Source organism: Thamnophis sirtalis, unplaced genomic scaffold (genome assembly GCF_051295495.1).
Source record: "Thamnophis sirtalis isolate CommonGarterSnake01/CBP01778 unplaced genomic scaffold, rThaSir2_p1.2 scaffold_1, whole genome shotgun sequence".
NCBI classification, from domain to species: domain Eukaryota; kingdom Metazoa; phylum Chordata; class Lepidosauria; order Squamata; family Natricidae; genus Thamnophis; species Thamnophis sirtalis.
Window position 1 is genome coordinate 27,132,275 of NW_028261381.1, and position 14,069 is coordinate 27,146,343.

General features: G+C 39.5%; 1 protein-coding gene across 1 annotated transcript in view; it reads left to right on the forward strand.

The window, feature by feature from the left end:
• TTC21B (tetratricopeptide repeat domain 21B) overlaps positions 1 to 13,285 on the forward strand; it is a 50,531-nt gene extending 37,246 nt beyond the window's left edge. The window contains exons 23-29 of the mRNA XM_014056832.2: positions 662 to 812; positions 4,945 to 5,106; positions 5,894 to 6,089; positions 7,203 to 7,427; positions 8,377 to 8,497; positions 10,956 to 11,023; positions 11,205 to 13,285. Of these exons, the coding sequence (XP_013912307.2) occupies positions 662 to 812; positions 4,945 to 5,106; positions 5,894 to 6,089; positions 7,203 to 7,427; positions 8,377 to 8,497; positions 10,956 to 11,023; positions 11,205 to 11,282 (1,001 nt within the window). The 3' untranslated portion in view covers positions 11,283 to 13,285. The remainder of the gene's footprint in view (positions 1 to 661; positions 813 to 4,944; positions 5,107 to 5,893; positions 6,090 to 7,202; positions 7,428 to 8,376; positions 8,498 to 10,955; positions 11,024 to 11,204) is intronic.
• The last annotated feature ends 784 nt before the right edge of the window (positions 13,286 to 14,069 follow it).

Here is a 14,069-nt window from a genome sequence, read left to right on the forward strand (position 1 = left end):
GAAGGAAGCATGAAGTGCTCCAAAATCTCCTGGTAGACGGCTGCGTTGACCCTGGTCTTAATGAAGCAAAGTGGTCCAAAGTCCTCTTTTCTGTTGAGAGCAACTTTTGCCAAAAGCACCAAAAACTGTTTCAATGACCATGGGATTACTGTGCTTGATTGGCCTCTCCATTCTTCCTCCATACTCTGGGCCCTTGGTTTCCAAATGAGATTCAAAAGTTGCTTTTTCGAGTTTTACCTGTAGCTATTGTCTCATTTTCTCTTCCTACCTGCCCTTCCTCTGTGGCAAAATTAAAGAAGTGTGAATGTAATGGAGGAGGCAAAGACTTTAATTGCAAGCTTGTTTCTTTACAGCACGGGTGTCAAACTCGCAGTGTCACATTGCCGTCACATGACTTTCACAATGTTTTTTCCATTCGCCGAGTTGGGGTGGGCATGTCCTGCATCTGGCCCACGGGTTTATTACTCCTGCAAGTTTACAGAGTGAAGAATGTATGACTTCAGTGTTGGCTTTCTTATAAATTTTCTTTGGTGTTGTGGGTTGTTCTGTGTGTGTATGTGTGTGTTTGTATATGCATATGTCTTTAAAAAACGGCCGTTGCTTTGTGTAATCTAAACATATATTAATAATCAATTACTCTTTATTATTATCATATGCTTAGACAATTATACTACACTCTCTCGTTTAATTGATCTGTTAAGAAGAGCTGGAAAATTAGAGGAAGTTCCAAGATTCCTTGCAATGGCTGAGAAACATTCTCCAAGGACAAAACTTGATTCAGGTTTTCATTATTGCAAAGGATTGTATTTGTGGTAGGTATGGCTAGAAAAGTTCTAAAAATAAAAGAAATTGAGAAAAAAAAGTCTTTTTTATTTGCCTTTATGAAATGTTAGCCAAGCGAGTTCGTTTAATATATCTGTGTCATGTATGCACCATGATTGATTCTTGATGCCTAGCAAAGTATGCCTTTTTTGCATTTTCTTCTTCTCTACCTCCAATGTCCTTGAGCTACAAGCTGCTATTCCTCTATAACCTCTTGTCTCTTAGGTGTTTATGTATCCCTCTACAGTATAATTTTATATATTTATACACATACACACACACACACACACACACCACATATACATACATACATACAGTTGGGCAAAAAAGTATTTAGTCAGCCACCAATTGTGCAAGTTCTCCCACTTAAAAAGATGAGAGAGGCCTATAATTGACATCATAGGTGGACCTCAACTATGAGGACAAAATGAGAAAAGAAATCCAGACAATCACATTGTCTGATTTGGAAAGAATTTTTTTGCAAATTATGGTGGAAAATAAGTATTTGGTCAATATCAAAAGGTCATCTCAATACTTTGTTATATATCCTTTGTTGGCAATGACAGAGGTCAAACTTTTCTGTAAGTCTTCACAAGGTTGGCACACATTGTTGCTGGTATGTTGGCCCATTCCTCCATGCAGATATCCTCTAGAGCAGTGATGTTTTGGGGCTGTCGCTGGGCAACACGGACTTTCAACTCCCTCCAAAGGTTTTCTATGGGGTTGAGATCTGGAGACTGGCTAGGCCACTCCAGGACCTTGAAATGCTTCTTACGAAGCCATTGCCCGGGCGGTGTGTTTGGCATTATTGTCATGCTGAAATACCCAGCCATGTTTCATCTTCAATGCCCTTGCTGATGGAAGGAGGTTTGCACTCAAAATCTCATGATACATGGCCCCATTCATTCTTTCCTGTACACGGATCAGTCATCCTGGTCCCTTTGCAGAGAAACAGCCCCAAAGCATGATGTTGCCACCCCCATGCTTCACAGTAGATATGGTGTTCTTTGGTGTTCTGTGGTGAGCTTCATGGCCAGTGAGGCAAGTGCGAAAGCCCCGCCGAAGCCCCGGCACCATAGAGCGGGAGCCTCACCGGCCATGAAGCTCACCGCACATCACTCGGCAGTTCAAACTCTGCTCTGCAGCCCAAACTTTCTCCTCCCAGCAACTTGGCCTGTTGGACACAGTGGTGGCGGGGGAGGAATGGGCTGGGTGGGCTGGCTGGCTGGGGAGGGGGGAGCCCTTTAAAGCCCTGCTGCTGCATCTTCCCAGCAACACTTCCTTTCGGCTCGCCGTTTCCCTTGCCTGCCTTAACCAAAGCTTGGTGCTCTCCCTCTCTCAGCTGTGCAGCAGCGTCGGCAGCAGCTCTCGGCCTACGGCGGCATCATCGCGCAGGCTGTGGAAGAAGAAGGAGGAGGAAGAGGGAACCAAGAGAGGGTTTTACCGGGCGTGCGCCCCACAGCCAGGAAGCCGCGTTTCTTCCTGCAAAGCCCTTCGGGCGTCAGGTGGAGCTCTCGGGTTGCCCGAAGGGCTTTGCAGGAAGAAACGCTGCTTGAGGTGCAATGACGATCCTGGCTGTGGGGCGCACGCCCGGTAAAAGCCTCTCTTGGTTCCCTCCTCCTCCTCCTCCTCCTCCTTCCACAGCCTGCGCGACGATGCCGCCGTAGGCCGAGAGCTGCCACCGACGCTGCTGCACAGCTGAGAAAGGGAGAGCGCGAAAGCAGAGGCAGGGCGCCAAGCTTTGGTTAAGGCAGGCAAGAGAAACCGCGAGCCGAAAGGAAGTCTTGCTGGAAAGACGCGGCAGCAGGGCTTTAAAGGGCTCCACCCCTCCCCAGCCAGCCAGCCCACTCAGCCCATTCCTCCCCCGCCACCACTGTGTCCAACAGGCCAGGCGTCTCGCATTTATGGCAGACATAAACGTGAGACGCCTGGCTGTTGGGACACAGCGGCGAGAACGTCCCTGCCGCCTCCGCGCTCCGCCGCCTCGCCCCCCGCCTCCTCCGACCCCACCACTGTGAAGAAAGAAAAAACACACACACACCTCACAATAAAAAAATTACAAATTAAATTACAATAAATTTGAATCCCCCCCTCCCTCCGTCCGATCCACCTTTTCCAGCTGTGGAAACTCTCTCAATTCTCCTCTTGTCCACCCAACGTAAGCGTGCTCAACGTAAGCGTGCTCATAAGGCATGATTCGCTGCTCCCCAATCAGGAGGCAGGAGAATCAGTGCCTCTCTTGCATATGAAAGTTTTTGCTTTTTAACTCCTCCTCAACTTTTAAAAGGCAAAAAATTCCTTAGACAAAAGAGGCCCCGAGTTCTCTGGCCTCCTCCCATAGTTAACACTGAGAGCAGACACCAAGCCACTGTGACTTTGAATCTGGTAGCAACTACCCTGGCTTTAATTATTTTAAAAAAATTATTTAAAATTCTTTCTTTTCCCTTAGGAGACTGGTGAGGCCCCGCCTCCCCTGCCTCTAGTGACTGCACGTCCCTGCTTTGGATGCAACTCAGCATTCTCTCTCCTCCAAACACGACGAGTTGTGTTTCTACCAAACAGTTCTACTTTGGTTTCATCTGACCATATGACATTCTCCCAATCCTCCTCTGGATCATCCAAATGCTCTCTAGCAAACTTCAGATGGGCTCGGACATGTACTGGCTTAAGCAGGGGGACACGTCTGGCACTGCAGGATCTGAGTCCCTGGCTGCGTAGTGTGTTACGAAGATAGCCTTTGTTATGTTGGTCCCAGCTCTCTGCAGGTCATTCAGGTCTCCCCGTGTGGTTCTGGGATTTTTGCTCACCGTTCTTGTGATCATTTTGACCCCATGGGGTGAGATCTTGTGTGGAGCCCCAGATCGAGGAAGATTATCAGTGGTCTTGTATGTCTTCCATTTTTCTAATTGTTGCTCCCACAGTTGATTTCTTCACACCAAGCTGCTTGCCTATTGCAGATTCAGACTTCCCAGCTTGGTACAGGTCTACAATTTTGTTTCTGGTGTCCTTCGACAGCTCTTTGGTCTTCACCATAGTGGAGTTTGGAGTGTGACTGTTTGAGGTTGTGGACAGGTGTCTTTTATACTGCTAACAAGTTCAAACAGGTGCCATTGATACAGGTAATGAGTAGAGGACAGAGGAGCCTCTTAAAGAAGAAGTTATAGGTCTGTGAGAGCCAGAAATCTTGCTTGTTTGTAGGTGACCAAATACTTATTTTCCACCATAATTTGCAAAAAAAGTCTTTCCAAATCAGACAATGTGATTGTCTGGATTTGTTTTCTCATTTTGTCTCTCATAGTTGAGGTCCACCTATGATGTCAGTTAGAGGCCTCTCTCATCTTTTTAAGTGACACATATAGAGGGACACATCCTGCTACTCTCATTAGACTAGTAAAAAAGGCTGAAAATATTGCCATGCTTTTTCAGATCAAGGGAGAGCTAAATGGTAAATGTGCTATATTCGAATGCTAATTGGATATATACTTTAATAGAAGATAAGTGTGTAAATGTATGCAAGTGGTTGACCCATACATTTAAATTTTTATTTGATGATGATTCTTGGCGTTAACGACATGATGTAGAAGAGATTATGTTTCTCCTGTAAAGGATTACCTGTCAGTCCTAGAATTAGCACTTTTACTCGTTTCATATTTGAAAGGGAGATTGAATGCCAGATGCTTTACACAGATAAGCTAATTAATTTGCTAAATGTGATTTTAAAAAATGAACCTGGTGTAAAGCTGACTTGAATTTGTGTGTAAAGATAGTTCCCTTAGCAGCAATTGTAATCTTACTGCATTATGCTTTATTAGTCTGGTGCCCCAGACTATTTTTCATTTAGCTCCGAATATGTTCTTGTCTTCTCTTATGTTTGAACATGCTACTTTTTAATTTCTGGGAACTAAATGAGATATTAACGAAAATGGCATTTAATTTTCTCTAGTAGCTGCATCAGTATTTATCATTATCTTATATTTTCCCTCTGTGGAATCATAATGATATGAACTTCATGTTTTCTCAAGCCTGAAATTGCAAGATGTAAACACAGTAACTACAATAATATTTTTTTCTTTTCTTTTAAGTTCTTTCCACACAAGGTAGTAAGTTTAATTCTTTTGCTAGGTACACTGGTGAACCAAATGATGCCCTTCGACATTTTAACAAAGCAAGAAAGGATAATGACTGGGGACAAAATGCAGTGTATAATATGATTGAAATTTGCTTAAACCCTGACAATGAAACAATTGGAGGTGAGGTATTTGAACATCTGGATGGTGACATAGAGTAAGTGATGGTGACTCCTACTACTTTTAGATGGTATCCTGTTCAATGAATTCAATCAGTCATGTTTGGAAGAATCCCCCCAGTTTGTTTTTGGGTGCAAACATTGTAGGATGAAGCAGTAAATTTGGGACAATTCATCCTGTGGATTGTTAGATAATAGTGTTAATAAGAAGTACCTGATGCTGAAAAAAGCTTGTTTGCTGGTTAAATTTTCACATGGTGATTTCTACTTCAGCCTGACCTTACACTGAAGTCGTCTAAAAGGCTTCAAAGCTTATCTAGCTAATTCAGTAAAATGGGAAAATAATTTCTCTAATTGTACAGTTGACTTTTTTTGTCAATGGTGTTGTTTGTTTTTTTGCTTTTCCCATGCTCAGCAATAAAGACTGAAATCCATCTTCAGACATTCAAAGAACAAAAAGAACAAAAAAGTACATTATGGAACTAGAGATGCCTGTTGTAGTGTTGTCCTTGACAGAGTGGATTTGTCTTATGGGTGGAATCGTATCTGATGGAGTGTTGATATTAACATCCATAAACCAAATTCTTCCGAAACCAATTTTCACTGAATTCTCAAAAGGGCTTAAGAGTCAAGGGACTGATACAATATGAGCATTGTGGTGCATTGTTACATAAAGAGGCACCACTTTTCTCTATGCATTAAACTGAAAAGTGCTCTTAAATACTTTTTTTGCATTTATATCTTGAATACATGCAAGAATGTGTCTTTCCCGCCTACTGCTAATGCATTCTAAAATATAACCTTGATGTTTTTTCTCACATCTAGTAGTTCTACAGAAAAGCAAGAATCAGTCCAGCTGGCTGTGAGAACAGCAGAAAAACTCCTAAAAGAATTGAAGCCTCAGACTGCTCAAGGTCACATTCAGCTTGGCATCATGGAAAATTACTGTTTAATGGCAACCAAACAAAAATCAAATGTTGAGCGAGCGCTACAGGCCTTTACAGAAATTGTTACTAATGAGGCAAGTTGAAAACATTTGTTCAGTTGAAAACATCTAGAGCAGGGGTGTTAAACTTGCGGTCCACGGGCCAGATGCATCACACGCAGGCCACGCCCACTCCAGCTCTGCGAATGGGAAAACCGTTGCCAAACGTCACATGATGGCAGCGTGATGCGGTGAGTTTTACACCCATGATCTAGTGTTTAATATGAAAAAGTGCACTTTGTGATGAGATGTGGATAGAGGGAGTCTAAAAAAAATATCTCCCTCTCCCTCCCTCTCTTTACATACATACATACATACATACATGCATACATGACTGTGTGTGTGTATGTTTAACAATAACTCTGGAACGTCTTGAGCAATTTCAACCAAACCTGGTACACAGATCACTTACTTAGTCTCTGGAAAAAATATTGTGGGGGTAAGACACCCCTAACACACCTTAGGATGTGTGTTCTGTAAAGATGCACCCTGTTGTGCCTTAAAATGGCTTCTACTATACAGCCATAAAATGGCTTTTACTGTGCAGTGCAGTGGAGTTGCCATGGTAATGGCTTCACAGTACTCCACAAGGGGGCTCCCTCAGGTAAGGGGGAAAATCCAACATTAGAAATTATGTTTGATCCTGACATTTTCCCCTATAAATACCCGGGCAACGGCAGGTTATCGGCTAGTAGGAAATAAATCATTCTTGGTCATGTGGCTGTAAGCATTAGATTCTGGCTTCTAGTGAAACACAGTTATTGATAACCATTTCCTGTCTTTTGTTAGCCTTAGAGCATACAGGGAAACTATTGGAAGAAAAATATACTGACTGTGCAAAATTCAATGAAATTGAGGGGAAAAAAACAATGATTTGCTAAAATGATTTGCTTGTTGAGATGGTTATGCTGGCTGGGGGATTCTGGGAGTTGAACTCCGTACATGTTAAACTTGCCAAAGTTGAGAAACACCACAATACAAATCTGTTTTCCTACACCTGTTTAGCAGAAAAATGTTGAGGGTTCTTGAGAGCACTGCACATTGATCTTTAGATTGGGACTGAATGTGCATCACAATTTACACGGTCTGCAAAAGCTTATTTTTTGTAGCATTCTCCGTTTATCTTCTCTGTTCCATCTATTGTTGCAGAAGGATCATGTCCCGGCACTTTTGGGAATGGCTATAGCGTACATGATTTTAAAGCAAACCCCAAGAGCCAGAAATCAGTTGAAGCGAATTTCCAAAATGAACTGGAATCCCATTGATGCCGAAGAGTTTGAAAAAAGTTGGCTTTTACTTGCAGATATTTACATCCAGTCTTCAAAATATGACATGGCGAGTGAATTACTAAAGCGATGCCTTCGACACAACAGGGTAATTAGCAAACCAGAAACCATTTTAAAACTATTAATTGGTGAATCGATCTCTTGAGATTTGTAATGAGCACTAAGAGGAAGATGCTTATGGCTACAACTATAGCTCATAATAAGTTTCCTTGCAATCCTTGGTTTATTCAAGCAATTCTTCTAAGTTATTTCCTTTGCAGGTAGTCCTCAACTTACAACAATTCATTTAGTGCCCTTTCAAAGTTACATCATTGAAAAAGGTGACATGACATTTTCATATTTACAACTGTTGCAGCACCCCCATGGTCATGTGATCCAAATTCAGATAGCAATAGCACTTAGGTGTTTATACTACTTCATAATGCTTTTACAGCCCTCTTTAAGCAGTTTACAGGGTCAGCCTATTGCCCCCAACAATCGGTGTCCTCATTTTACCCACCTCGGAAAGATGGAAGGCTGAGTCAACCTTGAACCAGTAAGATTTGAACTCCCAAATTGTAGTCAGCTGGCAGTCAGCAGAAGTAGTCTGCAGTACTGCACTCTAACCAATGCACCACCTCGCCGCTTTCAGCTCGTCAGATGCTTGGCAACTGATTCATACTTATGATAGTTGCAATGTCCTGGGGTCATGTTATCACCTTTTGTGACCTTCTGACAAGCAAAGTCAATGGGAAAGCCAGAGTCACTTAACAAATAACTTAACAACTGCAGTGATTCACTTAACAACTGTGGCATAAAGGGTTGTAAAATGGGGCAAAACTGACAACAAATGTCTCACTTGGCAGTAGAAACTTTGCCCTCAATTCAGGTGATCGGTTGAGGACTACCTGTTGTAGCAAACAAAGGGAAAGTTCTGGTTTAGTGTAACATCCATAACATACTTTTTAGAAAAAAGCCCCAGAACTAACATTATTTTAATAGTGGGATTCTAACTTTAGGAATAATATCCTTGGTTTTTTTTTTGTTTTTTGTTTTAGTCCTGTTGCAAAGCTTATGAATATATGGGATACATTATGGAAAAAGAGCAAGCTTACAGAGATGCGGCTATAAACTATGAGATGGCCTGGAAATATGGGAACCAAAGCAATCCAGCCATTGGTAGGTCTGTTCTTGGCATCTGCTTTTTGTGGTCTTCCAATAATTATTACCAGCCACGGCAAATTATTTGTGAATCTTACAGAGTTTGGCAATGGGAAAAATGCACCTACTATCAGGCCAGATTATATGTTCCCCTATTCTTTACCAGATGGGATGCTGTGGCTCAGTAATTAAGATGCTGAGCTTGTTGATCAGGTCAGCAGTTCAGCGGTTCGAATCCCTAGTGCTGTGTAACCAAGTGAGCTCCCATTACTTGTCCCAGGTTCTGCCAAGCTAGCAGTTTGAAAGCATGTAAAAATGCAAGTAGAAAAATAGGAACCACCTTTGGTGGGAAGGTAACAGCTACCACAGAGACGTATTCAGACAGCACTGGCTCTTCGGCTTTGAAACGGAGATGAGCATCACCCCCTAGAGTCGGGAAAGATTAGCACATATGTGTGAGGGAAACCTTTACCTTTACCTATTCTTTACCAGATCATTTTTCACCTGCTCTGATACCTAGCATTAGAATATTAAGGAATTGGTATTAGAACATCTATTATAAATTTTGACCTCAGCCTGTTGAAAGTAGAATATTGAAGAGAGAGATAGACACTGTCAGTGGGTCAATAAAATCTGCATGATTTGTTCTTTAAAAGTTTCTGTTTTAGCCTTGATGTCAAGATCTGTGTTCAGTTTAGTACTTTTAATTGGAAAATATATTCCTTCAAATAGTAGAAATCTATTTGAATGTATCTGAAATTAGTCTAATGTATTAACAAACCCATTAGAAGATGACAGTGCTGTCATCCAAATAGATGCCACATATCTTTGCTTGGAAATCTACTATTGAGCAGTTATATATAGCACTGTGCTGCAGGCTAACAAATTGTGCTTGATTTTATCAAGAGGCAGCCCTGTGGTTAAATTAGCAAAACAGAGCATAAAGCAGTGTGAAGTAGTATATAAGTCTAAATGCTATTGCTATTTTTGTACTTGTCTGCACTCTGTCTCTGTCTCACACATACATACACACACAACTTATAATAGGCATTCGTAGACAGGCATCATGTTGTCTAGATGGAAAAGTTGGCTAAGGTAGAATTTAGTTAAAGGGAAGCTACTTAATTTCCTTGTGGAAAGAAACATACATGTTTTCAAAGACAGTAAGCTCTGCTCTCATTTATCCCTTCAAAAGTTCTTAAACTGTTGAGAGGAGAAAAATGCTACCTGTTTCAACATTTATAGAATTGTCGGGGTTCAGCGCTTTCTCTCCTTTTGTTTACTCTAGTCCTCTGTGATACCTGTAGGGCCTTAGGAGAAAATTCACTTGAATTTGGGAGATGAGTGTAGCTTTCTGTATTCAACTCTTAAATCCACAAGCCCTTTTCCTCTGCCTGGCCTTGGAGCTCAAATCCATGTTGTTACAACACATTCTTCCTTCCATGAAGCCACTGAGGAATGCTGCATACCTACTACTGAAATGTAATCAACTCCAGAGTGAACTCCATAAAAAGAATGTGTACCGAGTCTGTCCAAACCCAGGCTCCATAGAGCTGGCTTGTTATCGTTTATGATATAGCACAGCACTTTCTAACCTGAGCAAAGTTAACATAAACATACCTAATTGTGCTAAAACCAAAAGTTTCCTCAGTTCCATAGGACCCATTGAGGATTATTTCATGCACGGTACAAAAATGTGGGTGAAAGTTTCTACCCCTCTAGAACCACAGGGGCAACGTCTCTGTGAATAAGGGGCCCCTTCTACGGTGCCGCAAGACACGCTTTGATTTCACCAATCATTTCCAAATACAAAGGCAATCAGATAAATTTTGTGTTATCTTTTAAAGGACACTAATCCTATACTTACAAATCAGGTGGCCAATTGTTTTTACCAAGTCACACAACTGTGCAAAATGTTTAGTTAGACATGCTGTTTTATTGTCCCATTTTTCTCTTCCCTAATTGTTGTATTAAACTGTTTCTTCTTTTGCTGCAATTTCATTATTATTATTATTATTAAATTGTAAAAAGATGATCAAAGACCATAATACAGATATTTGATCTGATATTTCATGTAGATGAGCCTGGGAAATTGATTGGGATGTTCTTTCAAATCATGTGCTTTGTGAGCTAAATAAAGGTGTTGTAGTAAGCAACTATGAAATTAACTTTTTGCAGTCAGAAAATGTGAACAAAAGGAGATGGGTGGTGGAAAATTAAAAGAAAAACTTCTCTATTGTCCTTTCTTTTCCTCTTTCGTGGTATTAAGGATTTTGAGCTTGAGAGATAAGGATAAATTTTGACAGAGATGAAAATTCTGTATAATAGACCAATAGATTATCTTCTCATTTTGAAAACTTCCATATGTACCATAATTTAAACTGGAGAGAGAAATATGCACATGTCATCCTAGTTCTTAATTTTTATTTCTGTAAAAACATTCCTTTGCAAAATCTGTATCATTCTGCTTTTACAGGTTTCAAGCTAGCTTTTAATTATCTGAAAGCCAAGAGACATATTGATGCTATCACTGTTTGTCATAAGGTAAACTATACTGACTATCTGATAATGAAAGGGGTGTATGTGTGTTGCATGTTAAGAATCAGAATAAAGCAAATCTATAAACTTATGGTGGAACAAATCTAAACAATATAGTTACATCTATTTTAAAGTTAACTTGTAGCTTGAAAAGCAGTCTCAATGCAAGGTTTTTTTTATTCAACAGGTTTTAGGAGCACATCCAAATTACCCGAAGATAAAAAAAGAAATACTTGATAAAGCACGTGCTTCTTTAAGGACTTGAGCATTGATGAATGCATTTATGTGAATTTGGAAGATAAAAGGAGCTTTAAAGTCATCTGTAAAATTGAAGATGCTGCACACCCAACTAGTTCCCAGTGAAAACCAGCAGAGACTACTTGTAGATTTATTTTAAAAACAGGCTGCTTTAGTATTTAGGATTCAGTAAAAACAAAAAAATCATTGGTGTCTCACTTTCCCCCTGTAGATACTGGCTGCAATCCAGATAAACTGAGTAAAAGAAACAACATGCACAGCTGGAACTTTCTTTGAAGATCACTCTGTGGCAGAGAAATCTGTAGAGAGAACTTCCAGCTGTGTCTATTGCTCTTTCTACATTGTAGAGGTGATTTATTTGGAGTATAATCAATGTTTTGAAACAGGGTCTACTTTGAATCCCCATGAATACCAAGAAAGGGGAAAATAAAGTACTATACTACAATGTTATATTTGTATTTCTCTAATTTTAACTTCTGTTTTTGTAAGGTATCATTCCTCTCCGTTGGAAACCTTAAGCAATAACTAATTCTTATTTAAATTTATTTTACTATAGCAATAAGACTTCAATTTTGTATGTTTGTGCACAATATTGCATATAAATATGCAACAGTATGAAGAACATGATATAAAATGAAAGATCTCTGTTCCAGGCTTTTCCCAAGGATTTTTTTCCATGTTAACAACTGTATTTTCTGTTGTCCTTCCACAATATTCAATCTCTCCATCTTTTGGAAACTGAATCAAATTAAGAAATGAAGCCTTTTCTAAAATTACTATGGAGTTCTTAAAGTTAAAGAGATATTTGAACTTCAGTTGCTTACATTAAAACCCAACATTTAAATTTCACTGTTATTTCCTTTAAATAAAAAGCAATCCAAACATCCAAATTGTTATCTATATCTCTGAGTCTATATAAGTACTATCTTTTTATTATCACTTCTGATAAAGATACAATTGGCTCTCGTACTTGCTCTTAATTTATTATTTGGGCTATTGTGACAAGAAACTATCAAGTGATTTATTGCCTGCCTAGCCTATATTTAGAATTTCCAGACAAGATTATTTCTGAGAAACTTTGTTTTTAATGATCCAATGAATGCCTGTTATTTTGAATTGATTATAATCTAAATAGATATATGCACCATGCAACCATTTTTGTTGTTCTATCTCAAAAACATGTTCACGTAATCTGCTTTCTTCCAACCATTTGCTAAATCAGTTGGAGATAGAGAACTTTTTAAAAGGAAAGGATAGCCTTGGCCAGGCATTTTCCCCCAGTGTTTTTATTACTCTTTTTGTGGAAAATCTGGGTGTGGCAAGATTGCTTTTTAAAAACAAAAAAAGTAGTGTACATTGCAATGTTTCCTTTTGCCACCTTTGGATTTTTTTAAGGCTTACATCTTAAAATCAAACAGTTTTAATAGCCAGCAGTGTTTAGTGTAAAATTTTTATAGCCAGCAGTGTTTAGTGTAAAATACACCAAATGGGATTGATGGCCTGTCCCTTTCCACATGTGACATAGTTATTACTTGTCAGTTCTGCCTGTGATTCTATGAAACTGTCAAAATGGCAGGCCACGGGCTGGGTACATCAATTGCAGGCCACTCCCACCCTGGCTCCGCAAAGAAAAAGAAACAATGCAATAAGTCACATGACACGATCAAGTTTGACAGCCCTGTTATAAAAGGAGGTATGTAGGTAAGGCTACTTGAAGTAGGGAGGGGGAGTTCAAAGCAGAAAATTCCACTGTTATTTCCTTTATGGTCATGGTTTAAACCAATCTTGTGTGGTATTAATACAAGAGAAACAGAATAATTAAAACTGTATGCCATGTAAAGCTCGGGACCTATATCTGCATCATCCAAACCTCAGGCACTGTATAAAATATATAATTTTCTCACTGGTATCTATGAAGTCTGAAAACAATCAGTGTTACAGGTTATTATTCTGGAAAAGTAAGTGAATGTTTACTGTATATTATTATATAAAAACAGATTCTCACATCTATTTTTACTTATTGCAGAGGTGTGAGTTCTGTGATTACGTCCTACAACTTCCTGGTATCCTTAAATCCAATTTCAATTTTCAGAGTGATGATAAGGTTTCATCCCTGTGGTTGAGTGTTGGTTCTTTTTTCTGTGTCATATCGACATCTTGTTGCTGCACTAATTGTTGCTGTACAGTACACCAACAGTCTTTATTTAGTTTTGCTGGTTTTGCTTTTTTAAAAACTCTTCCTTTTATGTAAACTATACAGAGATGAATTTTTGCAGGAAAGGAAGTGACTTTTTACTTCAGCTTTAGAACTCTCCCTCCATTTTTAGAGCATTATCGGTAACCACTACAGGACAAGATCTGTGCCCACATTCATCTATACACGCTTATTTTAGGCACTTAATTTTGCTTCAGTTGCCACTGAACCAAAATCTAGTTATTTATGGCATAACCAATTCTGTACAATATTTTTCTCATTACTGTTACACTAAGCATTTTTAATTTTTTAATGGATTGGAATTTGTAATTGCCAGACACTTCCTATAGAAGGGTTTAAGGGGATATTGCACAATAAAGCTATTAAAGAATAACTTGCCGGATAAAAATAGTCTAAGCTTATTCTAGTTATTAGGAGGGATCCTTCTTATTCCCATAGAAAATAATCCAGCCACCACAAAAAAGGGGTAACTGTTTTTAGAAAGAAAAGTAGAGACAATATTCCAGACCTGTACAATGATATTGCTAATAAAAATCTAGTCTTCTGATATTGGCCTGGATAAAATTAACATTGCTTTAC